Source organism: Dromiciops gliroides, chromosome 2 (assembly GCF_019393635.1).
Source record: "Dromiciops gliroides isolate mDroGli1 chromosome 2, mDroGli1.pri, whole genome shotgun sequence".
Classification (NCBI taxonomy): domain Eukaryota; kingdom Metazoa; phylum Chordata; class Mammalia; order Microbiotheria; family Microbiotheriidae; genus Dromiciops; species Dromiciops gliroides.
Window position 1 is genome coordinate 593,476,274 of NC_057862.1, and position 26,275 is coordinate 593,502,548.

Sequence of the window (26,275 nt, forward strand, 5' to 3'; positions counted from 1 at the left end):
AAAAAGAATTAGCGACCTTCCACCAATTCCCTTGGAATATTCTTTTTTGTTCCCCCAAATTGTGTTTAGTTCTTTAAACAAAACAAAACAAAAAAACCAACCCAACAACATACACACATCTGTAAGATGGAGAATGAAATTTTTACTCCACTCCTGGAACAGTTCATGTCCAGTCCCTTGGTCACTTGGGTAAGTGGCACGTTGGTGCCCGTTGGCACATTTCGTTTTGGGGGTGGGAGGGATGCATCTTGCGGCAGAGATGGAGGTGGGAGTTAGTGTAATGATGAAGGCCATTATATTTTAGGTTAAAACATTTGGACCTCTGGCTGCAGGAAGTGGGACCAATCTGGATGAATATGTAGCCCTGGTGGATGGTGTATTCTTGAATCAGGTCATGCTACAAATGTAAGTGCCTTTTTCTTTTTTTTTTTTTTTTCACCAGACGTTTCTTTTCTGGTTAAAAACAAATATTTAAAAAAAACCCCACAACATTGTGAACTAATGTTAGGCTTTGAAACAGCTTTATGTCCAGGTAGGTCCATGTGGCCAAACATTGGTCTTTGAAGGGAATGATCTATGTTATCTGTGTGTATTGGTATGATTTTTTAAAAATTGTAACGTGAAATAGACTATCATTATTTCGAAAATTTACATTCAGCAAGTAGAATGTAGTGCTCCATGTTTGTTTTAAATGTTGAAAATCAAATCCAAACTATATCATAATGTAGCTAATAACTTCCCACCCTTACAAAATACATTCTACTTTCTGGAAAAAAGGTGGAATGAATAAGGAGAAAACAGATTTCATATAAAGTACATGAATTTGTTGCAAGGATATTTTCTTTGAACCTTTACAATTACAAAGAAATGACTCAAATTTTGAATCTGGTAAAGTAAGAACAGATTTCAGAAGATAGAATTTCAGACAATAGATATGACCAGTGGGGACTATTGATGTGATTCTAAAAGTTTTGAAGAAGCTTATAAAATCTGTGAGCTCCTACCATATTTATTGAGAGGATACATATTTTGGGGACCATTGAAGCTTTAGATGCACAAAGCCTTTTTTTTTAATGACAGCCAGTAGATACCAAGTTCTTCAGTAGACACAACTCTTGGAGAAGGGGACCCAGTAGTTTTTCATTTTTATGTCCACACAGCCAAGCATAATGCCTTGGAAGTGTAATAGGTGCTTATTAAATGTTTGCATTGAACTAAATATGACTTAGTCATTTAAAACTTTTGTTTCTTATGTTCATTCTATATTGTATTAAGCAGTAAAGTGTGTTGCTATAGTGGAAGCTGATTATGGAAATCTCACTTTTAACTGAATAAAAGAAAAACAACACTTTATTTTCATCATTAAATAATATGTGTATACTTTGTCTTTTAACAGAGGTTGCCAAAAATGAAAATGTTTTAAGTTTTGGCCAAAGTGTAATATCATTCTACCAAGGGGAGTTGATATTAGCACATGACAATTGGACTGTTTGACATCAAGACATTTAACATTTTTGATGTGTAAGAATTTCCCAAAGAATGACAACTTGGATATTTTTTAGTTTGCTTATATGCATAAAATAAGGTAGTAGATCATATCTGCAAAACAGTATAGTGATTAACTTTTCAGTATATTTGATAGGCATGTTCTAAGTCAGTGATTAAATTTTTTGTGTCATGGACTCCTTTTGCAGTCTGGTGAAACCTATAGACTTTTCAGAGAATAATGTTTTTAAATGCATAAAATTGAAAAAATTATATTGAAATCAAGATGTAATTTTGTCCCATGCAAGTTTGTGAACCCTAGGTTAAGAACCCCTTTCCTGGGGCAGTTATGTGGTGTAGTGGATAAAGCACTGTCCCTGGATTCAGAAGTACCTGAGTTCAAATTCAGCCTCAGACACTTGACACAAGCTGTGTGACCCTGGGCAAGTCATTTAACCCCCATTGCCCTGGAAAAAAAACCAAAACCCTTCCCTAAAGTAAATTTTTGTGTTGTTTTTTCATATCTCTAGTTACAAAGTTAGTGGACTGTTTAATATTTCCCCAAGTTGTCTTATTTGCAGAACTTGAAATTTTTACATAATTTTCTAATAATATAATAACATTTTAAAAATTCACTCCTTATTAAACATCATAACTATTTCAACCAAGTGTTTATTAATGGCCTACTTTGTGCCAGACAACTCTATAAATTGCAGACAAAGTGCTAATGTGCATTGGTAAAATTAGTTTCTTAACTGGGAGTTCCCTATATCAATGAAATAACAGTTCTGGTTTTTTTGTTGTTGTTTTTAAGTGCCAGGCACACTTGTGGGAACTAAAGATACAAACTTTATAAAGATAGATGTTTGAAGAATACTTAGTTCTAAAGCACTTAAGATGTTGAGAATCAGATAAAAAACATTTGAATTAAGCATATTTTCAAGGTTGCCTGATAGAAGATGAAATAGCCATAAGCAACTGTTGAATGTATATTTCATCTATGCACTTGTGTTGGTTTTTTTCCACTTAAGTTTTTATCTAGTTGATGGCAATCTTTTTGACAGGACTTCTTTCAGAATTACAAAGTTTTATAATATTGAACTATTGAAGTAATTTACTAGGATAACTAAAAGACAGTTCTATATTAAGTTAAACACATGACAGGAAGGGTGGCTATGACAAAAGATACTCAGAATTTGTTCCCCTTATGTTGCCTCACTGGAGCATTTAAAAAGAGTAATATTTTGAATACTTGCATTGGAAACTGAAACATGATTGTTGTGTTTAAGAAAAGTGTTTTAAAACCTAGAAATATTTAAAATTATAACTTCTTTTCTACTTTAAATTCTCTTCTGTTAAAAAAATTTTCACACATTGCTAAATCTAGCTGCAGTGTCAAGAGACACTGGAGATTATTTTTAGTTTTGAGCATAGTTTTATATTGTGTTTGTCTCTGATTTTAAGTAGATGGTGTTTCAAAATAGTGTCTAGTAGTCTTTTTTTGGAGATTAGCTTGTTCCTAACCCTCAGTTTCTTCAAATCTGCTTCTGTATTTTCAGTTCCACCTCTCAATTTCTCTAAATATTCTCCCCACATAAAGCTTCTAGTGTGTTAAATTCTGCTTTAATAATTCATATAATGGATATTGTTTTAAAGATCTTGTCTTTTAATGGAAACATATACAAAAAAAAGGAAATTCTGCCTTTTTCCCAGAGTTCTGACATTTACAACTACATAGTAAACTATGTACAAATTTGTTTTAGTCATTAGTTTAACTCGTTTACTTTGGAAATTAATTTTTTGCCAATTCCTTTGTTTTTGAGGACCTGATTAACATATTAAATTGAGTATTAGTCTGTTGAAATTTTAGATATTATTCTTTATGTAGTAACCTAAATCAAATCTGTCAGCTTAATTTCTAGATAACATTTCAGTTACAGCCTTTTAAAATAAACTTCTTTTGTTACTTTTGACAATTAGCTGTTTAGTATCTATTTTTACAGCATTTTGTTCATGGTTGCCATTTGTATTTTGCATTCTGTGACACACACACACACACACACACACACACACTACTGTAATTTAAGAACTATGCCATGGTATTTTAACTACTACCTTCATATTACACATATGTTAATGGCATTAAGGATGCTGATAAAATAAGTGGCTTGGGGTGCTGTTTTTTAATATAAAATATTAAGAGCAAAAAGATGGATTTCTTGAGGGAACCGTTAACTGGATATGGTGATCCATATGGTTGATTGCCTTCATTACTTAGTATTCTCTGTTCACTTACTTAGAATTATAACAAGTGCAGAGGTGAAACATAGAATTCATTAAGTAGTTTCTAAATCAAATGAAATCCTGTGAAAGCTTGTGACATGGCATGAATTTTCTTCTACTTAAAAGCTACTAGGAGAACTGGAGTGATTAGCTAACTACATCTTGTGGAGGTATTTTCCTGCCTTTATAACTGATTGCTTTTTTTCTCATTGTTATTTAAAGAAAAAATATGACAGTGATCCTAAAATAGAAAATCATCATCATCCTGTTAGAGATGTCATTCTGTAATCATCTTTGTACAAGATTTTTACTTTAGTGGATCTGGGATTTCATTAATGTGGATATTCTCTCTAATTGTACTGACTTCCACCAATCTATACCTTCTAGTTCTATATAATTTTTATTCATGCCCTGCTCAAAATCCTCTATTGAATACCTAAATAATGCTGGATAATTTCAGATAGGTCTTTTAACATTCTCTAGGCCCTAGTCCATTGCAGAGTCTGGGTACCAGTCCATCTTTTATTGTGACATGATCAGCCTACTATTTCTACTGTGGTTTTTTTTTTTTTTTCCAGATTTGGGGGGGGGGCAGGGCAGTGAGAGTTAAGTGACTTGCCCAGGGTCACACAGCCAGTAAGTGTCTGAGTCCGGATTTGAATTCAGGTCCTCCTGAATCCAGGGCCGGTGCTTTATCTGCTGTGCCACCTAGCTGCCCCCTATCATATTGTTTTGATAATATATTTTACATTGCTTTGTGTGTGCAAGTCATATCTGGCAGTGTGATGCTGCTTCCATTGGCCCAGGGAACACTTGTGGGGCTAGGAGGGAGGAGATGGGACATAATAATTGTCTTCACAATTTGAAGGACTGTCCTGTGAAAGAAGAATTGATCAGCTTCTTTATGGTTTTTGTGGGAGGAACTAGGAGCAGTGAGTTGAACTAGCTAAGAGACTTACTTAGGCTGGATATGAGAAAGAACCTCTTAATAAAACTGTCACAAAGTAGAATGGGCTGTCTTAAGAACTAGTGAGTTCTCTCTCCTTACCTGCCAATCAGTAAGTATTTATTAGGTTTCTAAGCAGGGTTCTAGCATATGGGGCTATAAAGACATGTCAGAAGCCACCTCTTGAGTGTGTCATAGAGGAGATTCTTATTTAGGTTTGGGCTATACTACCTGACTAAATCATGTAACTTTTTGGACTTCAGTTTTCTTTTCTGTAAAATGGGGTTTCCAACTCTTGAGCTTCTGTGATTAGTCTTTGGAGCACTCAAAAGTTTTTACTTGGAGACTGTGATGCTTCCTAATTCACAACCATGTATCATCACTGGAAGAGTATTGGTGTTAAAATGGGTTTTTATCTCACAGATGAGTACAACATCATTGAAAATGCTTCACAGCTTCCTAAGTGCAATCTAGCCTAAACTCTTTCTCTTCTTTAAATTTAGTCCCGACTCATTGTCCATCTGCAGCATCTAAGGTATATATACACTGATGAACTAATTCAGTTGGCTGCCTGTCATTTGCATGTGATAGTCTGGGCAATGGGATCTCTTCATCTATTTTTTTTTCCTATTTCGCTTGTTTGGCAAATCTCTGTTGAATAATTGTGACCCTTTTTGAGGAGTCCTTTTCTGGATCTTGATTGAATCAGCATAAATGTTATTCACAAACAGGAGAATGTGTGAAACTTTGCCATTTATAGAGAATTATGTGATTTGGACTCTGTTCAGGATATACCTGTGATAATTGTTAACGCGTGTTGTTTTATGCATCATGAACCAGAATGAATGGTTGGCCACATTACCAGAACAGCTGATTTGAGTTGTAAAAATAAGGAATTTTTCTGACTTAAAAAAAAAATCGAACACTAATGGAGACATTAGTAGAACACCCTCTCTAAATATCTTTCATGTCCTAATAGTGTGCATTGTGGTACAGAGGAAAGAACAGCGCCATTGGAGTAAGATGACTTGGATCCAAATCTTACTATCTATGTGACTCTGGGTTAGTGTCTTCCTTTCAAATGAGAAGATTGAACAAGGCCACCTGGGAGGTCCCTTCCAGCTCTCAATCTAAGATGAACCTATGAAGGTTTTTTTCTTCTAGCAGCTAACTTGGTGCAACTTAATAACATGTTTGTTAAATAGGTGGGGGAGAAAAGAAAGTAGCAGGACAAGATCTGGTGGGTATGATGCAACCTTAGTGAATAATAGTATGACTATTAATTATAATATCTAAACATACTGTATTATAACTCAAAAGGTTACTTTGGTAATAATATATTTATGTTAACTGTAAAAAGTTTTGAGGTTTTTCCCTCAGTGTTATCTAAAGGATCTTAATTTTGGACTCAAGTAAATAATTTAATACAGTATTTCTCAAATTTTTTAGAGGTGTGAAAAACTATTGAAGAGAGTCTTAAAGACTGACCTATTTAATAGTCAGTCTGGATTAGTCCAATAGTTTTTAACTGGGGGTCCATGAACTTATTTTAAAAAATATTTTGATAATTATTTCAATATAATTGGTTTCCTTTATACTCTGCATTTTATTTTATACATTTAAAAACATTAGTCTGAGAAGGGGGTCTGTCATACAAAAAAAAAGATTAAGAACCCCTGGCCTAATCAGATACTTCTTTGCGATCATCATAAAAAACATAAAAGATTTTGTATCTGTGCACTTTTCAGGCAGGTGTTTAACTGAAATAATATGATCTGTTATAGAAAATTGTGAAGCTTACCTTTTTTCTTTTCATATTTTCATTATCTATACCCTCAATACCTGTATAGGTCATTCTCATAGAAAATTTTACAAAGATGAGAAAGGGAGGGATGTGTGTGTGTGGGGTGTGTGTATGTAATTTTTGCCCTTATTAGTCCCTTTTTGGGATAATAATGAGTATGATTTTAAAAATTCTTTTGATATTTCCTCTCATACAGTACTTGTCACATGATAAGCAATTAATAAATCATTAATGGTTGGATTTTTTAAATGATCCCTTAATATTTTCAAAATTGTATTCCCTCCAAGATGGATTTCCTTGATGTATAATTGGTATGATCCAGCTTCCCTTCCTGACTTTGTCTCCAAATAATACCTTTCTTAGTTCTAAATTTAGTACATTGGAGACAACAGATAAAATGTCATTTATTATGAAGAATATTTAGATTTATAGAAATGTTCATGTCTAATTTTCAGTTTATTTGTTGTCCCTCATCAATTTAATTTTGAATCTTGGAGTCATGTGGCTCGTTTGGGTCTGACAACAAGCTTTCTATAGATTTATTTTCCCTTCTGACTTTTTCTGTTTTATGATACTGTTCATAATCTTCTATTATCTTTCACTGTAATGGAAATGAGTTGCTGCTACACCTGGTAAGGAGGTCTAGTGTTTGTTGCCTAAGGCAGTTTCTGTGCTTATATGATCTCAAGACTATGTTAATAAATACATTTTGACTAGAATGAAAGAGGTGATAAAACCTCTTTGTACCCTGTTAAGACTATATTTGGAGTATTATGTTCAGTTCTGGGTGATGCATTTTAGGAAGGGCTTATCAATATAAGCTAGAGAGAGGCATATACTCACAGGGGTGTGAGGGCTGGGACTTAGCATCCAGGGACTGGTTGATTCTTAGTTACCTTTGTGAACTTGGACAAGCTACTTAACCTCCCACGGCTTCATTTTCCTCGTCTATAAAATAGGGAGATTTTACTAGATAGCTTTTAAGACTAGCACAAAATCTTGATCCCTATCACCTCTGTAGAGGATGTACGTTTTCTCACCTTTTTTCTCAGGCCAGACTTGATTATAATTAGTATGCAGTTTAGGATTTAATTAAAAAAATTTTTTTTACATACATGAGTTTATTCTAAATTTTACTGATATTAAGGCTATATAGGGGGCAGCTGTGTGGCACAGTGGATAAAGCACTGGCACTACAGTCAGGAGGACCTGAGTTCAAATCCAGCCTCAGACACTTGACACTTAACTAGCTGTGTGATCCTGGGCAAGTCACTTAACCCTCATTGCCCTGCAAAATAAAAAACAAAAAAATCCAAAAAACAAAACAAACAAACAAGAAGGCTATATATGCATTTACAAATAATAGTAAGCTATACAAAACTATTGTATATTCCATAGAGCTAATTTATTTTCATAGCATGCTTTTGTTGACTTTTTCTAAACTCTTGTATCTTTAGTTAACCTGTGGCTATAATTCAACCATGGTTTGACAAGAGGTCTGGCATCCTAATTGCGGTTTCGTTTTTATCATTCTTTTTTTTAAATTACTAAAGTATTTTATTTTTTTCCCGTTACATGTAAAGATAGTTCTCAACTTTTGTTTATACAAGCTTTCCAATTTCAGATTTTTCTCCCTCCCTCCCCCCTTCCCTAGACAGCAGGTAATCTGATATAGATTTATATATATATGTATACATACATACATACATACACATAATAGCATTAAACATTTCTACATTAGTCATGTTATAAGAGAAAAATCAGAGCAATGAGGAAAAACCTCAAAATAGAAAAACATCAGCACCAAAAACAAAAGAAATAGTATGGTTCATTCAGCATCTATACTCCACAGTTATTTTTTTTTTTCCTGGATTTGGAGATCCTCTTCCATCATGAGTTCCCTGGAACTCTTCTGTACCATTGCATTGGTGAGAAGAATATAGTCCATCACAGTAGATCAACACTCAGTGTTGATGATACTGTGTACAATGTTCTTCTGGTTCTGCTCATCTCACTCATCATCAGCCCACGCAAGACCCTCCAGGTTTCTCTGAACTCCTCCTGCTCATCGTTTCTTACAGCACAATAGTATTCCACTGTATTCATATACCACAACTTGTCCAGCCATTCCCCAATTGATGGGCATCCCCATAACTTCCAATTCCTTGCCACCACATAAAGAGCAGCTATAAATATTTTTGTACATGTGGGTCCTTTTCCCCTTTCCATGTTTATCATTCTTTTAATTTACATTCTTATGGTTTTTGTATATATTGTTTCTGTGGTTCCTCTGACTTCACTTTGTATCAGTCCATATAAAACTTTCCCTCTTTTTTTGAATTCTTCATATTCTTTCATATGGCACAATAATATTGCATTATATTCATAATTTGTTTAGCTCATCCCCTGATGAATTTGTTTCCAGTTTTGGCTTTATCAAAAATGTTGCTGGGACTGTTTTGGTGTTTTGGGTACCTTTATTTTTATGGTATAGGCCTAGAAGTGGGCTCTCTGGGACAAAGGGTGTGGACATTATTGCTTTTTTTTTTTTTAACCATAATTCCAAATTGGCCTGTCAATTTTTAGTGTTCAGTTTAATCAACATCAGTACTAGAGTTGCACACAAGGAACATTGGTTGCCTGGATATCTGCCTTCTCTCTTCCTGTTCATTAATGAGATTGATTTATAATTCTTTTTTCATGTTTTTCCTTACTAGGTCTGGGTGTCAAAACCATACTTGGCTTATAAATATAATAGAACAGCATTCTGTCATTGCAGCATAGAAGCAGTCTTGGTAACATAGGCATTGATCCTTGGAGGTTTTGAAAATTTGTTTATGAAGCCATCTGGCCCTTTTCTTTTTTTATTGGGTAATCTGACAACAACTTGACTGATTTCTTATTCTGAGATTGGTCTTGGTTAAATTATTTATTTCCTGTATTGTTAGACTTGGTATTTTTGTATATATTCATTCTTTTTTAAAAAAGTTACATTTATGTAGAATTACACAATAATTTTGATAATTTTCTTAATTTCCTTTTTCAGTTCTAATTTTGGTCACATGAGCTCATTTTTTTTTTTTTGATTCAATTTGCTAATGGTTTATCGCTTTTCTTGGCATTTAAAAAAACTAGCTCTGTTTTGTCGTTTATTGCTTTTCCATTTTGTTCATTTCACCTCCTTTTTTTCTGTTTTCCTTTGGCCCATTACTTTGTTTTTTTTCTTATTGTTTCAGATGTAGACTTTACTTTATTTCTCCTTTCCCTCTCATAAACACTCTTAAGTTTGTCTTTCAGAATAGCTTTAGCTTTATTACATAATGAACCTGACAGGCAGCTTTTAAATTATATTTCCAACTCAAAAAATGTCTGCTATGATAGTTGTAATTTCTTCTTAAACCCAGATTTTTTATTGTTGTTTGTTTCAAATATTATTTCATAGTAGACTGAGAATACAGTATATAAAATTTCTCTTTAAAACTTGCCTAAGGGAGCAGCTAGGTGGCACAGTGGATAAAGCACTGGCCCTGGATTCAGGAGAACCTGAGTTCAAATCTGGCCTCAGACACTTGAAACTTACTAGCTGTGTGACCCTGGGCAAGTCACTCATTGCTCTCCCAACAAAAAAATTAAAATTAAATTAAGCCTTGCTTAAGTTGTCTTTTAGTTTAAGTATATGGTAATTTTCAAAATATTGTACATATACTATAAAACAAGGGATATTTTGTGCCTTTTTCTATTAAATTATCTACTGCTTATTAATTTGTTCTTATTGATTTAACATATTCTGGTTTTTTATCTTTATTCTTGATTATTAATAACTTTAGTTAAATTTAAATTAAAAATAAATAATTCACTTTTCATTATTGTCAGCTTTTGAATGTATTTGCTATATTATTTAGTGCATATACATAATACTTAAGTTATTAATAATTCATTTGGACATAATATCTTGTTTTTACCTTGACTCATTTTGAGGATTATTTTTTTGGAATTTCCATACCCCTACAACTTTGTGTTCATTAAATGTGTTTGTTCACTTCTGTATTTTAATTCTTTGCCTGTGATATTTTTTTCTGTCTGACTTCTCACACCAAGTGATTCATTTCTAAGTCATTAACTTCCCCAAAATGCTATAAAAATATTTTGAGCAAGCAGAGAGTTTCATGTCCTTTGAGTGATTCTTAAATCTACATCTTCCACCCAACTCTTTTTTTTCATTGTTATATCTCTAGCTGCCTTTTAGAGCTGCCCTCTTAAATGACATTAAAAGCTTAAATCCATTTTATGGTTTATTGAAGAGCATAGTGTCCAGGTCCAGAGACATGTTTGTCTTGGCTATATTTTGTCTTGATCAAATTGCATTTGGAATGTTGTGTTTATGTCTGGATGCTACTTTTGATGAAGGGCAGTAATAAATTAGAGAAGAACCAAGATGCTTAAGCGATTTGATTTGAAGCTGTATGAGATTTGGTTTAATCAGTCAACAGGTATTTATTAAACATCCCCTATATGCCAGGCACATAGGCACTGGAGATAAAAGTACAAAGAATGAAACAGTTCTTCCTTCCAGGGAGCTTATGTTCTAATAGGGAGACAACAAGTATATAAAGAGCATAAGTATAAAATGAATAAATAAATATATTCTAAGTACTTAAATACAAGGCTGTTTGGGAGAGAGGGCATTAGCATTTAGGGGAATCAGGAAAGGAACTGGAGGCGTTTAACCTGGGGAAGCAAATATTGAAGGAAATACATGTCACATGTTGCTTGTCTTTATGTTTTTGATGACTTGTCATGAGGAAGGAGGGATTCGATTTGTTTTTCTTGGCCACAGAGGGCAAAACAGGGAGCAGAATAGTGGACCTTACAGAGGCCAATTTAAGTTCCATTTAGGAGAAAAAACTTCTGATAATAAATATTCAAAATTGAATTGTTTTTGCCCTGTGATGTAGTAGAGAATAGTGGTGGGTACACAAGGACTTGACTAGTGGTTTTCAAGCAAAGGCTGGATTATGTGTATTGTATATACTGTGGGGGGCAATTGTTGTTCAGGTATGGTTTGGGGTAAGGAAGCTCCTTTGTAACTGTGAATTCTTAAGATTTTCCAATTGTATAATTGTACTGCTGAAACTTCTTATACCAAAACAGATCATTGTCCCTAAAATAGTCATTCTTCTCCAAACCCTTATTTATTGCAAGTGGCAACATCATACTCCCATTTCCCTCTGGCTTGCAACCTTGCTTTGATTAAAAGTCAAAATTTTAATACTTCCATATCCATTTAGTCATTGAATCATGCTGATCTTTTTCTTCAATATTTCTCTTGGGTTAGAAACTTCTCTAACTCAAAAACTGTACCCTTAGTTTACAACCTAGACTCCTGCCTGGGTTACTACAATTGATTTATCTTTTCTAGCTCCATTCATACCTGCCAGGATTTCTTTCCTCAAGAATTGTTTTATTTATTGAACAAATAGTTTTCTATATTTTATATACAAAGAAAGCATTGTGCTAGTTTTCATTATGTAAATCCTTTGTATTACATTATTACTCTATCACTTACTGAATCACAACAAAAATCATTAGCTTATTATTTAAGGCCTTTCCTTTCACTATATATTCTTGGTATTCTTCCAACTTGACTTCTTATTCCCTAGTATATATCCTCTCCACTTGAACCAGGATTGAATGCAATCTTAGAATAGAAAATGATTTCCTTACTATTTTCTTAAGAGGAATGTGTAGGAATTTCTTATAGGAATCATAATATTTAGAGCCTGAATAGACAATTTTATATGGACTAATAACAGTGTCTTCTTTTTTATAAGTTGAAGAAACTAAAGCTCAGAGAAATTAAATGATTTTTCCAAGGTACTACACAGATAGTAAGTGGGAAAACTAGGATTCATTCTGAAGTCCTTTAACTCAAAATCCAGTGTTCTTTCTACCACACAACATTGATTTCTTGCTCTCATCCTTGCATTTTCCCCCTTGTCTAGGATATATTCCTTATTCCTCTTTCTCAGTCTCTGTAATCCCTTACTTTTCACTTTTACTAAGGGAATGAGGTGTTTCATTTAAGTATATTTTTAAGACACTGGAAGCTGAGGCCTTTTAACAATCTTTTTTAAAAAATTGGAACCGTTTTTATAAATTTGATTTCTCTGCTTCCTTCAAAAGAGTATACTTAATATAACTTGACTTTTTCTGGATGATCCAGGGTCTTTACTATACATATCAATAATTGTACTTAATTGAAATACAGTGAAGCCTTCAGAATATAGATGACTAGGGCATTTTTTGCCTCAATACTAATGATTATTGACAGATTTTTTTTTGGAGCTTGTCTCCATATGGCAACAAACTTTTGAAAAATAAATTATATAAAAAGATTACTAAAATTGTGTATGAAATTAGATAGAGTAAATTATCTCCAAATGACCAGTCTTGGGGATTTTATGTAAATAAAGCTTCAGCATATGGATTTTATGACATCTATTTTGGATGTTTAGAGACTTTTCTGGTTTACCTTGTATATTCTCAATTGTATTCTGGATAATGGAAACTGCCAGAAAAGTGACCTCCTGATAAATTGTATTATTTCCTGTTATTTCTTTCAAGAACTGATTTAAGATACTCCTTTAACAAACTTCTTTGCTAATGCTACCTTGACATTTTTCTTTTTTCTTTTCTCTTAAATTCCTTTTTGAGATCCACCCTCCTTAGGGTTTGTTTTGATGAGGACTAATTACTCTCTTAACCTACTCCCTCTCCTTTATCCTCTACCTTCTCTTCTTTCTTGTTTCCCTGTTGAGTGAAATATATTTATGTACCCAACACTTTGTTGTTGCGTGTGTGTGTGTGTGTGTGTGTATTTCTCTCCTTTAACTAATTCAGATGAAAGTGAGATTCAAAAAAAAAAGAAAGTGAGGTTCAAGTATTGCCTGATCTCCCAACCCTTCCTCTTTATATAGTTTTTTACTTACATACTTTGATTATGTGAGATAATGTCCCCATTTTTCTTCTCCTTTCTTTCCCTTAATATCTAGAAGAAATGAAGCCAGAGTTAAAAGAGGAAATAAAGGCTATTAAGGATAGCCTTCCAGTTACATGTAAGGATAGTTTTCAACATTTGTTTTCATAGGATTTTTATTTCCAAATTTTTCTCCCACCCACCCTTCCCTCCCTCCTCCCCAAGATGGAAAGCAATCTGATATAGGTTATATATGTACAATTACATTAAACATATTTCTGCATTAGTCATATTGTGAAGGAAAAATCAGAGCACAAAGGGAAAACCTCAAAAAAGGAGGAAAAAACCAGCCAAAAAGTGGAAAGAGTATGGTTCAATCTGCATTCAGAATCCAGTTTTCTTTTTTCTGGATGTGGAGAACATTTTCTATCATGAGTTCTTAGAAATTATTTTGGATCATTGCACTGCTGAGAAGAACCAAGTCTATCACAGTTGATCATCGCACAGTGTTGCTGTTACTGTGTACAATGTTCTCCTGGTTCTACTCACTTCACTCAGCATCAGTTCATGTAAGTCCTTCTGGGTTTCTCTGAAATCCTCCTGCTCATCGTTTCTTATAGCATAATAGTATTCCATTACATTCATATACCACAACTTGTTTAGCCATTACCCAGTTGATGGGCATTCCTTTCATTTCCGCCAGTGCAAAGAGAGCTGCTATAAATATTTTTGTACATGTGGGTCCTCTTCCTTCTTCCATGATCTCTTTGGGATAAAAACCCATAATTTTATGTTTTTTGTTTTGTTTTGTTTTTGGGGCAGTGGGGGTTAAGTGACTTGCCCAGGGTCACACAGCTAGCAAGTGTCAAGTATCTGAGGCCAGATTTGAACACAGGTCCTCCTGAATCCAAGGCCGGTGCTTTATCCACAGCGCCACCTAGCTGCCCCCCCAAAACCCATAATTTTAAAATAACAACAAACCTGGTATCTATTTCAAGAAATAAATGAAAATGGTCCAGATGTAGTAGAACCAGAGGGCCGAGTGAAGATAGAATCTACTTATAACCTGAAAAGAAACTCAAAAGGAAAATTTTCTGTAGTGTCATAGCCAAAATCTAGATCATCTGTATCAAAGAAAAATGCTGTAAGAATCTAGAGGAAAAAAATCAGTTCAAATACCAAGAACTATAGTCATGATCATATACATAAGGCCTGGCAACTTCTAAAAAAGATCTTGGAACTGTTTGTCCTTCATTCTTTTTCTTTAATAATAAAAATTTTTATTTAAAGTATTCAAATTTTATCCCTTCCTCCCTCCCTTTCCTCCCACCTCCCTTCTTCCCCTCCCACCTCCCTGAAGTGGTAAGCAATCAGATATAGGTTATACTTGTGCAATGATTAAAACATTACCACATTAATCATTTTGTATAAGAAAACTTGAATAAAAGAAAAAAGAATGAAAGTGAAAAATAGCATGCTTCAGTCTGTGTTCAGTCAACATCAGTTCTTTCTTTGGAGGTGGATAGTATGCTTCATCATTAGTCCTTTGGAATGAATTGTCTTGGATCATCATCAAGGTATAGCGGTATATTTAGTGGCATTTTTGGTTCCTGTAGGATGCATTCCTTTTGGTTGACTGCTTATTGTTATACAGATAGTTTTTTCCCCTTCTTCTTTCTCTTGGTAAATTGGAAAGACCCATTAGGAAGGCTAAGGGTAGGGGGCTAGCAGTAGAGATGTCTTTCCAGAAGAGGGCCATTGTAACATTTTTTTTTAAAAGCATAGAATAGAATAGAAGGAAGTTCAGAAGGAAGCACAGGCAAGCAGGACAGTTTAGAAAGGAATATGTAAAATTTATTCTGCACTTAAAAAATAAAGTGAGTATTGTGAAATAGAGATTGCTTTGTTGTTTGAATAGCAATGTTTTCTTTTTTGGTGTTTGATGCAGAATATAAGAAAATAAAGATTATATAACTCAGCCACTCCAGTGGTATGTCTTTCTTCTTGGTCATTGGACAAGCATTTCACACTTAGAGTAACAACAGACATATTAGAAAGTATGAATGGCCTAAAAATGGTGTTTCTTTTTTTTTGTAATAAACATTTTTATTTATAGTTTTGCATTCCAGTTTTTATCCCTCCTTCCCTCCTTCTCCTCTCCCCTCCCTGAGATGGTAAGCAATTAGATATGGGTTATACATGTGTGATTATGTAAAACATTACCATATTAGTAATTTTGTGCAAGAAAACTTAAATAAAAGAAAAAAAAGAAAGTGAAAAATAGCATGCTTCAGTCTGTGTTCAGTCAATATCAGTTCTTTCTTTGGAGGTGGATAGCATGTTTCATCAATAGTCCTTTGGGATTGTCTTGGATAATTGTACTGTTGAGAATAGTTAAGTCATTCATTCACAGTTCTTCATCAAACAGTATTGCTGTCACTGCACAGCATTCTCTTGGTTTTGTTCACTTCACTATATATCAGTTGATATAAGTCTTTCCAGGCCTTTCTGAAATCATCCTGCTTGTCATTTCTTACCATTACTATCATATACCACAGCTTGTTGAGCCATTGCCAAATTGATGCTCATTCCTTTGATTTCCAGTTCTTAGAAAACGGTGTGATTCTTAGTACCCTCTGCCTGCTTTTCTGTTACTCTGTCCCCCTCACTGTAGAATTGGAAGCAGGTTACACAGTGCTGAAGACGGTTTTGATTTTTCTTTGTTTCAACTAGCCTTGACCTCAGAAAGCAAGCTGGTCACTTGTCAGGACTGTACTTATGAAGAGACATACATTCTCTTCGGACTTTGTGGAGGATTTATCTAAATCCCCATAATTTATTTGGACTGAACACTCTCTAAAGAAAGTCCTAGACTCTTACCCACTTTTTTTTTCGGTTAGTGGCTTTGTTCCCTTAGGGTAACAAATAACCCTGACCTTCCTTTCATGGGCAGTTGATTGCTGCATAGGGCATGTCTGTAACATGTTGGTTCTCCTTGGATGGTAATGAATGCCACACCTATAATTGACCAATAGTATTCCAGTATGAGGTTTTTTAGAATATAGGTTAGTAAATTTATCCAGACCTGAATTTGGGCTCCATGAAAATAATCAGCCAACATTTATTCATTGTGTTAGGTGCTAGAGATGCAAAGACAGAAATGAAATAGTCCCTGTGCTCAGGGGTATATACACAATACATATAAAATAATGCAAGATAATTTTTTTTCAATGAGGAATGGAATTGTAGAAGAGATTTATAATTAGGTATACATTGGATCATATGGCTGTTTAGGTTCTCTTCTAGTTCTTAATCTGAAATACTGTTCAAGGGTTAGATCTTGATTTTTCCCTTCCTAGAATTTTTTTTTTTCATTTAGCAGGTTGACTGAATATTTTTCTTTGAAATTCAAAGAAAAGTTTCCTTTAAAAAAACAACTGGAAATAAATTAACAGAGAAAATAACTTTTAATAATTGTAACAGATGGCCATTTTATTGATTTTTATTGCTTTATCTCTATGTTGTCCTTTTCTCGAGTCCATCATTTCACTGATTGTGCTCTGCCACATCTTATCCTTAGATTTCTGTCACCATTCACTCATCACTTTGACTCCTACACATGTGTTGCTGAGTGAAGGTCGAGAAAAATCACTAAACCATTCTGACTGGGTACACTACAAATTCATTTCATAACCTCAACTGAGCACTCAGTTGCTACTAGGGAATTCTTAACTCACTCTCCCATTCACTATAGCTGCTATTCCAAACCTTTTCATTCCTTCTCAGAAGTCTCATCTTGGCTCCCCCCAACTCCAGCCAAAAACCTTGTCTCATACTTTACAGAAAAAAAAGGCCATTCGCCAAGAGTTCCCTTTTCTCCTGCCTCATCTCTCTCTCTCTCTTTTTTTTTTAAAGTGAGGCAATTGGGGTTAAGTGACTTGCCCAGGGTCACACAGCTAGTAAGTGTTAAGTGTCTGAGGCTGGATTTGAACTCAGGTACTCCTGACTCCAGGGCCAGTACTCTATCCACTGTGCCACCTTTTCATTTTCTTTTTTTCTTTTTTTTTTTTTTAGCTGCCTCATCTCAAAACACTCAGGTGCCTTCTTCCACTATTTCTTCTTTCACCCCTGTTTCACATGGATAGGTAGCTTTTGTCCTTGCCACTGAAAACCTCCATACCTGTACAGGTGATCCCAATTCCATCCCGTCTCTTCCAGCAAAGTGTTCCCCATGCCATCCTTACTCTTACTGATCTTCAATCTCTTCCTGTCTGCTGGCTGCTTTCCTATTGCCTAAAAACATGTCCATGTCTCCCTTATCCTCAACCTTCACTTGATCCTTCTATCCTGCTATCATCATCCCCTATCTTTCCTGCCTTTTGACTAACTAGAAAAGGCTGATATCTTCAATTGGTGCTTTCGGGTCCTCTTCTCAAATCTTCATAATCTCACTTGCAACTTCATCATCCAAAACTGCTCTCTCCGAAGTTCCAGTTGCCAAATCCAGTGTCCTTTTACTAATCCTTATTCTTCTTGACTTTGCTGCAGCTGTTGCCTATGCTTATTTGCTCAATTTCTTTTTTAACTATTACTGTTATAGCTGGTGTTTATAGAACTATATTAAAGGATGATCATAGACATTTTTACTTTACCCCTGATGTTATTGATAAAAACCATTTGGTTCATATATATTAAATATCAATAATGACTTATTATGGTACATCTCTTTAAAGCATAAAGTATTTTATTATTGCTCTCTTTTTTACTTTTACCACGTCTGAGATCATAAATGCTGTTACTGATTTTTGAGTTTACTTGAAGCATAATAGATATTGCTCCAGCATCTTATGTGAAATTTTTGTGAATATTTTTGCTTTATGTGCTTCTTGTAAATGAAATGTTGTTCTATTCTGCAGTTCTTTCCAGTTTTATAGGTGAATTTATTCTATTCATATTTGCATGGTTAATGACAGTTAATTGTCTCTTTCCCTCGATTCTTTTCTCTTATATTTTTCTCCATAGGTTCCTAAACCCCAGACTGGAGTCAAAGCGTCACAACTGTAGGCTCTCGGCCTCTCTGGCTAGATCTTGGACAAGTCTTTTTTCTACTTTCACTGGGTTCACTGCTCCATCCTCAAGTATTTCCAGGCTTGCCTCTGTCCTCAAATTAAAAGAATATCCTGAGTTATGCTCTTGGTCAAGTTTTTCTGGCTAGACCCTTTCTCTGGTGTCCTGAGGCTTCTGGAGTAGTTGTGAGAGAGCTAGGTTGTTTTGCTCCTATTCACTCTGCTATCTTGTGATTCTCTTTGTCAGGAATCTGTCAGAATTTATAAAATGTTTTATTTGATTTTTATGTATATCTTATTTTGGTAGCCTTACAGAGATAGTTAATAAGAAGGAATTCTCTAATGTAAATATTTAAAACACTACTCTTATATTCTGTATTATTTTGATGTATATATCAGCATTTTTGGTCTGTGACAGTTGTATTAGATGAATGGTGCACGTGAAATTTGTCTGTTTAAGCTATTTATAGAAAATTTGTTCCTTTTCTATATCATTTTGTTTTGAAAAAAATGGATGTTTTTCCTGAACCAAATATTCTATTAATACTAATATTGGTAAAAAAAAGAGGTTTATTTCCAGTTTTAAAATGTACATTTTACATGTTGTTTTACAGAATAGCTTGAACATGTTTTAACATTTAAGAACAAAATCAGAAAATTATTCCATTAGTCAAAATTTTAATGGTATTAATCTTAAGAGCACAGTACATAGTTTTTAAGTGACAGTGGTGAACAGATGGTATGAGAGGATGCATAATTGGTTTTCAGGCTATTTAGATTTAAATATGTAACCATTAAAGCTATCAGATTTCTTTCTGATAGACTCTAGTCATTGAATAAATAGAGATGTGATTCTTAGTTGCACAAAAACCAAATAAAAAGTGTTAATGTTTTAAAACAACCAATTTTTGTTTTTCAACCTAGTCTCTTAATGTTTTTTAGGCCAATTGTTAACAAGTGAGTATAGTAGTGGATAATTCAATTATTTATTTTTGTCTCAGTTGACATTAATGTAACATGTCATAAGTAGGTTGCTACTAAATGCAAAATTGCTTGGAGCCATATTTTACTGCCATGTTGCCTATTGACTTCTAGACATATTTGTCCTGCATTAGTAGGCTATTTGCCAATGGATCATTTTTATTTTCTACTTTATAAAATTAGATTTTAGAGTCCTTTAATTCATTTTTTTGGAAAAGATATGATACTTGAGTATCCTTTGATATGTTTATGTGCATATCATTTAACAGTTCATTTTAGGAAAAAAAGTCTTTTCTGCAAATGAAATTACTTTTAATTCAAACATTTAAGTGCCTGCTGCATACAGAGCACTATTTTAGGTAGTTGGGATATGAAAGTAAAAAAAAATTGACAGTGATTTGGTAATGATCCATGTAGAAATTACAGTTGAACCCATAGAAGTAGACTAAGTCAATCAATAAATGACCATTTCTTAAATGCCAACATTGAGTGCAGGTACTATGCTAGATGCTAATTGTTAGGTTTTGAAATCATTTGGAGGGAAGTGACAAGGATATATAGCCTTATGGGGATGGGGATGGGTAAGGGTGAGGAACCAGAAAAGGAGATCCAGAAAACTGATCAGATGACTCAGAGAAGTAGAGCAAAGCAGTGACAAGGAAATCAAGGATGGAGAGAATATCCAAGAGAAACTTGTTGATCAGTCAATATCAGACTTTGTGTTGCTATAAAGTTTAGGGTATTAACAACTGAGAAAAGGCCATTGCACTTAAAAGCCACTGGTGACCTTTGAGAGAACAGTTTAGTGGATTATTAAGATTAAGTTAATATTAAAAAGAATTGAAGAACAGAGAAGGAAATGGGAACACCAAATGCAGGATACTTTAAGAAATTAATAGTGTGAATGGGAAGAGGGATATTCAGTAAATAAATGATTGTTTAACACCTACTATGTGTCAGGCACTATGCTAAGTGCTGGAGATACAAAAAGAGGCAAAAATAGTCCCTGCCCTTAAGGAGCTTACAATTTATGGCAGCGCATAATCTAATGGATATAGGAAAATAACTTGAAGGGTAGGAGCCACCCACATGGTACAGTGGATAGAGTACTGGGCTTCCTGAATTCAAATCTGACCTCAGACAGTAACTAGCGGTGTGACCTGGGCAAATCACTTAATTCTGTTTGCTTCAGTTCTTCATCTGTAAAATGAACTGGAGAGGGAAATGGCAACCCACTCTAGTATCTTTGCCAAGAAAACCCCAAATGGAGTCTCAAAGAGTTGGACAACGACTGAAAACTATTGAACAACAACATCAAAAAGGAAGGGTTATTTTTTTTTAAGTTTTATTGTTATTTTTAACATCACTTTTGCTTCCCAATGACTCTTCCAAATATAGTTCCCTTTTAAATAGTTCGTATAGTGAAATAAATATTTGGCCATATTTAGAAAATATGTACACTCTTTCTGCCCAGTGGCAGGAGCCATTGCCTCAGAATTCATGATTAATCACTGTATTGATCAGAGTTCTGAAGTCTGTCAGTGTTGTTTTCCTTTACATTATTGTGGTCTCTGTATAACATGTTTTCCTGGTTCTGCTTGTTTAATTTTGCATCACACCTTAAAAAATGGAGGGTTTTTTGTTTGTTTTGTGTTTGTGGCAGTTGGGGTAAATGACTTGCCCAGGGTCACATAGCTAGTAAATGTCTAAGGTCAGATTTTAACTCAGGCTCTCCCAAGTCCAGGCTGCCCCAAAGGTGAAACTTTTAAAAACTTATTTATTTATTTATTTATTATTTTTTAAGTGAGGCATTTGGGGTTAAGTGACTTGCCCAGAGTCACACAGCTAGTAAGTGTTAAGTGTCTGAGGTCGGATTTGAACTCAGGTCCTCCTGACTCCAGGGCTGGTGCTCTATCCACTGCGCCACCTAGTTGCCCCTAAAATTAATTTTTTAAAAAGATTTTTATTTAAAGTTTTGAGTTCCAAACTCTCTCCCTTCATCCCTCCTTCCCCTCCCCCCTTTCTTAGGCAGTAGGCAATCAGACATAGTTATACATGTACTATAATGTAAAACTTTTCTGTATTAGTAATTTTGTATAAGATTCAAATAAAAGCAAAAAATGAAAGTAGCATGTTTCAATCTGTGTTCAATCACTCTCAGTTCTTTCTCTGGAGACCAATAGTATGCTTCATCATTAGTCCTTTGGGATTATCTTGGATCATAGTATTGCTGAGAATAGCTAAATCATTCACAGTTCTTCATCAATCAATATTGTTACTATGTACAGTGTTCTCCTGGTTCTTTTCACTTCACTATACATCACTTCATGTAAGCCTTTCCAGGTTTTTCTAAAATCGTCCTGCTTGTCATTTCTTAGAGCCCAATAATATTCCATTACAATCATATACCATACCTTGTTTAGCCATAGAAGATGGAGCTTTTTAATGCAAAGGAGATCTGAGCATGTCTATTGGTCATCTAAGAAGTAGTCAGTAGATAGGGAGAGACTGAAGTTTAAGAGGGAACGGGAAGATATGGGATCAAGGACACAAAAAGATGGACCTTTGAAAGTAAAGCCAACTCACCTCTGAGATTTTAGCAGAAGAGGAAAGATTGGGTAAATGTAGAGAAGCTTTGACAATATGAAGAAGTGGAGAATGAACAAACTCATTAAAAAAGTAAAGTTTGCCTCATTCTCAGAAGTTTAATAAAACAAAAAATAAATTTGGATTTGGATCATTTTGACTTGACTTTAAAAAAATAATGCAGAGATGATTTTGGTTTAAACCCATTTTCTGTCAGATTGCTTTATTTTTTTCCCTAGCAGTTACATGGAGTACCTTCAGTTTTTGACCTAACAACTCAGCCCTGCTATACTGTATTAATTTGCTTCTAGGTCTTCTTTGTTTATCACCGATCTATTTTCCTATTTTGTTTTGTTTTGTTTTTGTCAGTGTCAAATAGTTTTCATGGTTACTTACTGCTTTATAGTAAATACAATTTGCAATCTAAATCTCAAAATCAGATTTCATTCCTACTTTTTTTCCATTGTGTCCCCTGAAACACTTGACTTTTTCTCTAAACGATTTTTATTGATTTGTCTACATTTAATAAAAGTAATTCTGTCTGCATTTATTAAAAGTAATCTCTGGCTTGGTTGGTATAGATTTGTTGATTAATTTACATAGTGTCATTTCTTTTAATGTATCCATAATTATTTTGAGTTATTTTAATCTTCCTTCCTTCCTTCCTTCCTTCCTTCCTTCCTTCCTTCCTTCCTTCCTTCCTTCCTTCCTTTCTTTCTCTCTTTCTTTCTTTTGGTGTTGGTTTTTTGTTTGTTTTGGCGGGGCAATGAGGGTTAAGTGACTTGCTCAGGGTCACACAGCTAGTAAGTGTCAAGTGTCTGAGGCTGGACTTGAACTCAGGTCCTCCTGAATCCAGGGCTGGTGCTTTATCCACTGCACCACCTAGCTGCCCCATTCTTCCTTTATTTTTGTAAAAAATATTTTGTAACTATTTTTTATAAGTTTTCTGTGTACCTTGGTAATTTAACACCCTAGTATTTTATACTTTTTGGAATTATTTTGAATGTCATTTCTTTTTTCTGACATTTGTGATTTTTGTGGATTACTTTATATCCTGTTAATGGATTATTTTTGTGGATTATTTTATATACTGTTAATTTGTTGAAGGGCTATTACCTATTTCTTTGCAGATTTTCTGGGGTTTTCTAAGTAGAACAACATATTGTCTAGAAAAAGGAATGGTGTTGGCTCTTTATGCCTTTGTTTCGTTGCTAAAGGTAGCATGCTTGTGAAGGGCTGAGTAGAGAGCCAAAGGATTGTGAGGGAGGGGAAAAAATGGAGTAGATATATTATTTTTGTACTGGTAGCCCAATATTTGTTTTGTGGGGAAGAAAGCACAAAGTGAGCTCTTTGTGGTGTGAGGAAGGGAACCTACTTTTAGGTGGTTAGGAATACATAAGACATTGTATGTAAAGAGCTCTTCAAAGTGCTATGTAATAATATTTGGTAATATTATTATATAATTATGCAAACACAATAAAATATACAGAAACTTCACACTTATAAATTATGAATATTTTAAGAAAAGAGTTCAGGAAATCCTAAACATGGCTGGTGCCAAATAAAGAGTAATTTTTGCCATGAGGATCATTCCTGGGTTTTCTCTGTATAATCAGATTAAAGCTCATAATTAGCACAGAGCTTGAAATAAGACTAAAAATGAAAGGATGTGTTACCTTATTGAGACAGTTCTGACCTGAATTATTTAAGGTATTGATTCTGAAAAATGGGAAATGGATTTTTTAAAAAACTATCATTATTTCTTCAGGAATTTTAACCAATTGAAATCAGTCACCAAAATAAGGAAAACCAACTGAACCAGGAATATTAGATTTCTTTTCCTAGTGAAGAATTATAGCATCCAGAGACAACACTAGTTTAGAGTAGAAGGTTATTTTCACAAATTTAAAAAATTTCATTTTTGTGCCTCTTTTCTAAAGGGTTTCTTTCACTCTTTTTATTCATTTCTCATCTTCTCTTTCTGTTTATCCTAATTCTCTAATTCAGACCGCTATCATTTGGTGTCTTTCTTTTCTCTGTATTCTTCATGCAATCAAAGCTTCAAAGGTATCCTTTTTAGGTTCTGCCCTATACATGCTTTCTGCCCAAGGGGAATCCCTTTTCTGTTGTGCCTCACTCTCAGAACAATGCCCATTATTGCCAGTGTCAGAGAGAACTCTACTCCACAGTAGGGGACCTCCCTTCCTTGATCTATACCCTCTCATTGACTGTTTCCCCCCTACATTTGCTTTGAAATCTCTTCCCTCTCTCTATGCTTTCCCACTCCTCCAGGTGCCTGTTGTCTCCAAGAGTTCCAGCTTTCTTTCTTCCTGATCCTCTAGGTTTCATCTAGTGTAAGGTCCTCCTCTCCTATCACCCATAGAAGCATTCATCAGTAGAATTCCCTCCTACCTTCAAAGTAGGGCCTCCTTCATTTCCTCCCTTCCTCAGACTTCACGATGTTCTCCTCAAATTTCATAGAGTCCTCTGCCTCATCAAGTGTTGGATCATGTTCCTCCTTTTTCGGTATTTATTTATAGATACGTTTACTCATTTACTAGCATTTCCTTCTCTTATTATTGTTTTTCCTGTTGGTTAATCTATTTATGTTAAAGGTCTTTGAGATTTCTTTCTGGAATCTTTGGTACTTTCAGTCTCCCCTGTGCCCACCTTGTTTTCCTTATTCCTCATTTCTGACTCCATCTCCTCTGTTGGTGGTTTTTTGGGGGAGCTGAATCTCAGATCAGCTCAATTTTCTTCCACATTGAGCAATTCACAGTTCATCAGCCTAGGTCTCTTCCCCAAATGACTTTTGGGTGGTCAGAACTGGCCCCAGCTTGATGCTGTGCTCTTCCCTCAGGCTTAGTAGAATGTCACACAGCTTCTAATATGCAGTGTCCTGTCCTGGTGATCTGTCCCAGCACTGGCAGTTCAGAGCCTGTTTTACCATTGGCACCTACAGAGGCTGCTTTCTCCAGCATTGGTGGTTCCGGGTTTCACCTTCCCAGGAGGCTTTTGTTCTGAAGGGGCTATGACCAGGTTAACTGTTGAGGCCTGAGGCTGAGGCTCTACAGCACTGGAAAGAGTGAATGGGAATCAGAGTGTAGAAATGGGTTTTAATGTAAACTTAAGTTTTGCCCTTGGGTCTGGCCTCACTACTGCTGGTGTAGGAGGTGAAGAGGGGGTTATGGGTGAGCTCAGGCTCTGTTTTTGGAATTTTTTTAACCTGCTTTTGGATTCAGGGTGTTCTACATCATGGAAACAGATGAAGTTGCTTTATCTTTGGTGCATAATTTCTGTTTTGGAGAGATTTGAGAGTTGGTGGGGATTAGAAAAAATGACTACTCTGCAATCTTGTTGCTCACATGACCTGGATGTCTCTTAGAGTTTTATAGGCGTGAGATGTGGTTCTCAACCTCAGCGGTGGCCTTGGGTTTTTTGGTGAGCCCTATACGGGTTTTGGTTTTATACGGCATATAGACTAAGTTTAGATTTAAGACTATTTTGTTTGTATTTCTACTTCCCTATCTCTCTAATCAACAACACCTTGTAATTTACAAACAATAAAAGCTCTAACTAAAGATCAGAGGCTTCTTTAATTTACTAGTCTGGGAGATAAATAAGAGAAGGGTTAAAAGGGGAGGTTAATGCTCTAGTATCCAATTTTAAATCTCACATAGGGAAAAGCAGTAGAAGATTTAGGCTCTAAAACAGCATGAAGGAAGTGGAGAGGAAAAACGTTTATGAAAAGATTGACAAGATGTACAGCTAAACAATGACATCCCTTTGACATTTAGTGGTGAAACTAGAAGAAAGACAAAGAGCAGATAAAAATTGAAAAGATGTGTAATTATTTCCAGAATTAATTTCTTCTCTCAAAAAGTGATCACAAATTCAAAATGCTTTTTAGGTCAGTACTCACTAAGAACCATAACTTATAGGTTTACTTTCTCTAGCCAGTCAGAGGAAATACTACAATAAACAATTAGTTCAGAACAATAAATACTTAAACAACAAATCAAATTAAAAGACTAGAGATAATTCCCTTCATATATGCATGGGATATACTTCCGTAGGTTATTAAACCAACCATGAGGAAGGCACACCTCTCCCTCTTAAAAGATCTAGTTCCTTCAGGTATCTGGCTC

At 34.7% G+C, this 26,275-nt stretch overlaps 1 protein-coding gene across 15 annotated transcripts in view; it reads left to right on the top strand.

Annotated features, from left to right (window-relative positions):
- The first annotated feature begins 51 nt into the window (after positions 1-51).
- The window catches only part of CCDC88A (coiled-coil domain containing 88A), a 155,218-nt gene continuing 128,994 nt past the window's right edge, over positions 52-26,275 (top strand). For all 15 annotated transcript variants that reach the window (XM_043982300.1, XM_043982301.1, XM_043982302.1 and 12 more), the window contains exons 1-2: positions 52-189; positions 305-405. In XM_043982300.1, coding sequence (XP_043838235.1) covers positions 127-189; positions 305-405 — 164 coding nt within the window. In that variant the 5' untranslated portion in view covers positions 52-126. The remainder of the gene's footprint in view (positions 190-304; positions 406-26,275) is intronic.